At 46.9% G+C, this 6,923-nt stretch overlaps 1 protein-coding gene across 2 annotated transcripts in view; it reads right to left on the bottom strand.

The window, feature by feature from the left end:
- Positions 1 to 1,172: 1,172 nt before the first annotated feature.
- Positions 1,173 to 6,923, bottom strand: part of HID1 (HID1 domain containing) — a 43,186-nt gene continuing 37,435 nt past the window's right edge. For both annotated transcript variants that reach the window (XM_064522615.1, XM_026099026.2), the window contains 4 exons: positions 4,843 to 4,923; positions 4,382 to 4,473; positions 3,843 to 4,001; positions 1,173 to 3,378 (listed from right to left, as the gene is read on the bottom strand). In XM_064522615.1, coding sequence (XP_064378685.1) covers positions 3,315 to 3,378; positions 3,843 to 4,001; positions 4,382 to 4,473; positions 4,843 to 4,923 — 396 coding nt within the window. In that variant the 3' untranslated portion in view covers positions 1,173 to 3,314. The remainder of the gene's footprint in view (positions 3,379 to 3,842; positions 4,002 to 4,381; positions 4,474 to 4,842; positions 4,924 to 6,923) is intronic.

Raw genomic sequence — 6,923 nt, 5'->3', positions numbered from 1 at the left:
TTATTATTCTCATTTCACAGTTTGTACCAAGGGATCCAAAGCAGATACATGCCAAGGTCTGGCCCTTTCAAATGATAAACAGGAACTCAAATCTTCTTCCTAGTTTTTGACAGCTTGGGGACAAGGAATGATGTATTTCATGGGCTAACCCATGACCTGGGTTTTATCTGTGGTATAAACCTGTTTAAAGCTAGTTAGCCTCCACTGAACAGATGATTGTGGAGGTCTCCCACTGAGGTATAAATATGAAGTACTATGCACAACTATGTACTGAAAGAGAAGTTCGCTTGTGATCTCTGCAGGAACAGGATGAACTACCCAAATATCTGACTAGCATGAACAAGAATGAAGCCCACCAGCTCCAAATCTTACAAAAAGCCACCGTAAATCAAGTAAGTGGTCACAGCCCTCTATGTTCTTTCCCAACAATGCCCAGTTCTAACACGGCAGATGAAAGTAAGAAATACCACAATGGGCAACAACGAAAGCAGTCCTCCAGCCCAAAGAGGAACCAGGGTTTCAGCCCTTTCCCTAAGGAGGGTTCCAGTTCCACACGACTCAAGCTCTGGGCTGGGTCTGCTTTCTGTGAACACCCAGGAGGGGTAAAACCATCAACACACAGTTTGCACACAATTAAAATTGCCCTGCCACAGCTACTCCACATGATCAACAGCAAGGCTGAGCACGGTAATCTGAATGCTCAGTGAGAAGTGAGCTAGCTGCGACTACTGAAGCCGACATAGCCATGTCAACCCAGGGGCCCGCTTGCTCTCACCATCCTTTGTCATCTGCCATCCGTGAACCACTCTCAGAGCTCACCTAGGGCCAGGGTGCCTGTTTTATGGGTCTCAGCTGCACAAACGTTTTAGCACACAGCTCACAAGGTCAGGAGACTTGGTCCTGTTTCATCTAGTTTATTTTCTGTTTCCTTTGAGGCAGGTGGCTTTGATGATGTCTCCTACCCATGGCACAGAAAGAGCCAAAAACAGTTCAGACTCATTTTCCAGAGTTCAACATTCATTTTTGATTAAAAAAAATAAATAAATGAAAAAGAAAATAAAACCCCACACATTGCAAAGGAAGCCAGTACTTGTTCCCCTAGGAGCACAAATCACCCAGGCACAAGACAAACAAGATCATAAACCTCTCTGAGAAAAAAATAAGCAACCAACTGCATGTTTCAGATAATCTTTATCTTTCTCTCTGTAAATAAGCAAATAGTTTACAGTGCAAGTTGATTTCCACAGAACAAAGATCAGACGCCACACACCAAGAAACAAAAAGAAAATTCCAGAGGAACTCACAAAGAAACAAAGCAGAAAAGAGGATGGAAGAGATCATGAGAACCAGCAGATCCATGGGAGGGAAGAGGCAAGCGCATGGGACACAGCATGCCCCGTTCCAGCTGCGAGGCGTGAGCGCTGTGCAGTCAGAGGCTGGCTCCACCAAATCACGTTCTTAAATACAAGAGAGATTCCAAGCAAAACAGAGACCTCGCCCTGTCCACATCTGAACGGAGATGGAGTCAGGGTGGAAGTAGTGGTAGATGACAAAGTGGATTGGAGATTGGGGAGGGGGAGGGGAAAATAACCTCTCTCTACTTCACATATTTCATGTCCTTCAGAGAAACAATTCAGGCTATATTTCAGCTGTCGACTGGCTTGGGGACTCCAGTCCACTCTCAGCGCCAAAGGAGGAAACCACTTGACTACAAGCCATCAGGAGCCATCAGTACACTAAGGCAGCACTCTCTAGGAGAGGAAAGGCAGCCATGTTGCTATAGCCCTAGCTTCAAAACTTAGGCAAGGGTCAGAAGACACAAAAGGGCATGCCACATCTGTCCCCTTACTTAAGGGCGTGAGAACAGTTCCCCTGGAGTGATCTCACTGGTTCTAAGCTATGGCAAACATCCCATAATCGGTGATCTTCCTGAGAGCCTGAAGCCCAGAGCACCAAGGACTAAGCTTTGGTGGAGAGAGAAAGGTCTCAGTTCATGGCAGGACCCCTCACATTTCATTGCCCAAAGACCACACAGGTCTAAGACAGTAGTCCTCCCTGGAGGACATAAAATTTGACTGAAACCCCAGGATGCCTCCACCTACCAATGTGCAATCCTGTGCTGCTGAACCAGGCCAGCAACAGCCAGTCTCCCACTAATCCTCACTCTGGCTTCTCAGACTTTGCATGCTTGGGACCCAATACATTCAAGATCTGATAGCTTGGTCACTAGCAAAATGCCCTGAAGAATCCAATGTTGCCTCAGCAGTCTCCACTCCCTAGTGATATGGAGACGCTTTTCCTCTTGCAACTTCCAAATTCCTCCTACAGCTTCCCTGAGCGCCTCCCTCACTGCCCTAGACAGTAGAGTGCAAAAGACCCTCCCACTCCCTACATTGCACCAGCCTGCCAAGCAAAGATGGCAGATTATGGCTCCTTCCAACCCAAGTGACACTGTCCTTCCAGTGAACTGGACAAACCTAATAGAGTGTAGCAGATCTATCCCTCCTCCTTGCTCCCACCAAGCCTGCCCATTCCTCCCTGCACGCTCACATGGATCAAACAGTACTTTCCCAAGTGACACACACTCTACTGTGACAGCCCACCATGAAGGACAGGCTGGTCGGCCTGGAAGCCAAGGAAGAGCTTCTCATACCACACTGAAGCACTGGTTACTGCAAAACCCCTTAAGCAGCTTTCCAAGAAAGGAGTAGGGGGATTCGGAACTGAGACAAGAACAAAGAAATCTCTGTCAGCAACTCCTCCTTTCATTTGACTGGGAAAGATTTCACCACCAACGTACAACTGGGACACCAGGGAGACACCTGCACTTAGAAGGGATACCCTGGAAACTTTATGAAGCCACATGGAAGTAACTACAAGTTCCAAAACCCCATCTCCTGCAGGAATAGCAGCTTCTCCCCTGTACCCAATTTACAGCCAGTCTTTTTCAATTAAGTTTTCACTCTGACCTGGGCAAGGACAGGGTCACATTGGTTTCCAAACCAAATTGAGGAGCAAAAGAGTAACAGAAGAGCTAAGAACAGTCTGATTTCTAGTGCAACCACAAGAGTGGATGATCCCTTAGACATCTTTCACTCAAGGTTCATGGTGAAGGCCAAGGGAAGAGAAGTGAGCTGGGGGGAGGGATGTCCAAGCAGATCCCAATTAAAGCTTAAAATGACAGGGAGGTAAATGAAGCGATTGTCCTTTTGGTCTCTCAGCTGGACGTGAAATGCAGGAATAGCTGTGATGAAGCAGCACACAGCAAAGTCCTTAGATCCAGTGTATTTCTCTTAGCAGAGGTAAGTGCTCTCTTAGACCCGCTGAATTTCAAACAGCTTCACATCTGTGTCATACCAGATAGGGGGATCCACATTCCTGGGAGAGAAAGACAAGACCCACTTTACTCTCTGTGACCAGGTACATGGAATTCAAATCCCACCACCAGGGTTACAGGATTGGCTATGCAGAACACCTTCACCTTTGCAGAAGATGAAATCACTGGTTGAGGGACAATGAGCCTTAAAGGGATGACAATTTCTGCAACACCTCACAAAGCTAGAGCTTTGCATCAAATCTCTGCACCATCCCCTCTAAGCGACAACAGGGAATAAAAAAGCTGCCAGTTCCCAAACAAGCAGTGCTCCCAAGACCAACTCCGTTCATGTCTCCAGCTCAAACAAAAGTTTCAGAGCAACTGATTCACTCTAGTCGTGGGAAATGCATCTTTCTGTCCTCTAAACATGAGACAGCCTAGAGCTGGCCAAGTGCATGCAACTCTCTGCGAGCTGTAAAAATGGTTGTAAAATGACTAGGTTAGACTTCAGCCACAGCTGGTTTACCTCAAATAAATAACTCCCCACATGTAGGTCCGGAACCACATGGCAGTGCCCGAGTTAGCCTGGTACTTGCGAATGAGGATGGGGTGAGGGACAGGTAACAGTCCCACCAGTGTGCCATGCTGCAAGAATTTGAGGATCTCCGATTCATCTGTGAGACCCCTGTAAAGAAACAGAACAGACGCATCCTTGGCATGTCCCAGACACCCCCAGAAGTGCTGCAGCAAAAGGTATCTGTTTAAGCAAATTCACACATGCACGCACACACACACAGAGCCAATGACCTTGACCACAAAGAACACACATTCCTTCCACTGAAAGAGGAGTTAAGAGGTGACCACAAAAACAACCAGCTTGGCAAGTGACATAACTAACATCTCCTCTGCTGAAGTTGCTATGCTTTCAATTATATTTTACAAGAAAACAGAAATGAGTAAGTTAGACTTGCTGGCCTGATTTCCCCTACAGGCTCTTCAAACCCAAACTACCAACCTCAGAGCTCTTTACACTGCACAGCCCTTCCTCTCCCAAAATGTACTTACTTGTCAATGCAGATCTTCTCCACCTGAGGAACCAGCACCTGTAAGAGCCGCATGATTGTCTGCAGGGGCAGCTTTGACTTCCAAGACATCACCTGTGAGTGGAGAAGCCCGCAGGGATATCAGTGCACAGGCTGCAGTAGTAGTTCTTCTGTGTTTATCTCCACCGTCTCGCATCAAATAAGGTTTACGAAAATCATGAAAGTGGTGGATAAGCTAAACGCACAACTATTCACCAAATCAGGCAGCGCTAGAATTCTAAGACACAAAATGGGTCATTGGTTTAAAACAGAAACAAAATACTTCTTTACAGATGGCAATGAATTTGCAGAGTTTTGACCACAAGTCAAAGGTATTCTCCATGAAGAAATCTGCATCAGGGGAAGTCTCTGCTTTGGGAAAAAAAGCATTTTTGCCGCAACTCTTTTCCTTGTTATTTATTTCCATTGTCCAGCTTCCCTTACCCAGTCAGGAGTTGGGGTCCACTGCCCGCTAGAGGATGCACTGGAGAGACGCCTTCGATCTCGTCGGGGCTGCGATGCCTCCTATCAATAAAAATCACAGTTAAGACCAAGAAATACAACCCACTCTCTGCTCAATGGTACCATTCCCCCTTAGCTTTCCAGAGCACTCCTGCACAAGACAGCTCAGCCTGTCCCTAGAACAGATCAAACCCACCAGCCCATCATTTCCCAAAGCCACCTGCCTTGACCCAGTGAGTGCCAATCTTTGGTGGGGGTTGTGTGACCCTGTAAGCAAGGTTACAACTCCATCCACCACTGCTGACACTTCTGCTAGAACAATCTGTAGTGGGAGAGTTAAATGGGACTGATAAAAGGGGGTTCAGGCATGATTCTTCTAGCACAGAGATTAAGCTACTTCTGCAGATAAAGAACATGGCTTTTGAGACGTATAGGGATACTGAGTACTATGGGGTTTTTGGTGCCCATCTTAAAACATCTTCTGCTAATTTCATTTTTTTCAAAGCCTAAACAACAATATCATTTTGCAACATCTACAGTTACAACCTTATCAATCAGCCAGTTCAGCTTCAGTAACATGTCCCCATCAAGCTTCTAAAAATAAAATTCATAAAAACATAAAACCCCCTGATTTCCTTCAGGTGACCCCACCTTTTTCCTCTTTGCTCCTCTCTCCCCCACAGCTCTCACCCCTTCCCAGCTGCCATCCAAACACTGGCAGCCAGCTGACACATTTAGGAGACACAAGATTGAATTACGCTGAAATGTGAGGGCTGTTGAGCATTTCACGAGATGTTTTTCAAATGGTTATGACCGATAAGTGGAGAACATTGCAACAGATAAGGAAAGGAACTTAAATCAGTCATAACGGTGAGGGTCCTAAAATATACACAGCAAGTTCTTAACTCCATAGTTTGGAGACAGGATGGAGCACAGAAAGATCACATGCAGAAAGTCTGAAACACCATGATCCCTCGAGACACGTGTGCGCTACCTGAAGCGCCACGCCACAGCAGTGATGATTCTCCCCATAGCCTATCCCACACCCAGGGCTTTACCACCCTTCACATCCTGTCTGCTTTTTGGCCCCAGTTCCACAAGCATTCAGACATGCAAAGAGCACTGCTGGAGCCAGGTGGGGCAATTAATGGGAAACTGTCTGCCCGACTGGGACCAAAGACTCACGTGCAGACTTGCGCGTGCGCGCACGCACGCAAACACACACACCCAAGCAGAACCAATGGAAAGCATCACGACATAAGGGGAGAACATAAGAGTCTTTAGCTTGCTCTGCTAGCTCACGATGCCTTTGCTAACGTCCCAAGTAGCTCACATGTAGGCAGACAGCTGGCAAGTGTAAGGAAGACTATAGCAGGCTATGTGCAGCCTCACTGGCAGTGCCAGTCCCCAGCCAGACAGCCACTAGGGCAAGGGCTATGACTAGCTCACAAACTTTACAGGAAAGCAATGAGGAGACTGGCAAGCCAGACAGTTTGGCTTTCCAGAGTCATCTGTAAAAAGGGAAAAAAGGAGGAAGCAACTTTTAAAGAGCTGAGATCATCTTGATACACTTCTCAAACAACATGCTCCACAGCCTCATCAGTTTTCCAGGATATTTGCATTTGCACTCCAATTCTGCAGTGCTGGCTCAGCCAAAAACATTTCCAGAGCAAAACAGATTGTAGCACCACCATAGTCCATAGGAGCTGTGGTAAAATGCATCCCAACCCATTACTCCCTGCCCAGTCTGCTCCTCCCCTAGCAAGAGCAGGTACATCAATTTGGCCATTCCACAGAAAATTAAGAAAGGAGGAGCTGGGGAAAAGTTGTCTTTTACCATAAGGCAGTCATGGCTCCTTGTGGGAAGGGATGTAATATTTTCCCTCCAACAAAATGGCTCAGCAGACAACAAATGCTTAGGCAGAGCCATGAGGCAGCTTGTGTGCATAAATGTGGCCTTGCTGAAGGAGAGCACATGCAGAACAGCCCTTGGGAGAAGCTTCCTAGAAGACAGCCTGGGGGGTTGTGATACTGGACAGGAAAAGACAGACTGAGGAGTTAAC

Source organism: Dromaius novaehollandiae, chromosome 18, assembly GCF_036370855.1.
Source record: "Dromaius novaehollandiae isolate bDroNov1 chromosome 18, bDroNov1.hap1, whole genome shotgun sequence".
Taxonomy (NCBI): domain Eukaryota; kingdom Metazoa; phylum Chordata; class Aves; order Casuariiformes; family Dromaiidae; genus Dromaius; species Dromaius novaehollandiae.
The sequence above is the reverse complement of the archived record's forward strand: the minus strand, read 5'-3'. Positions and strand labels throughout refer to the sequence as shown.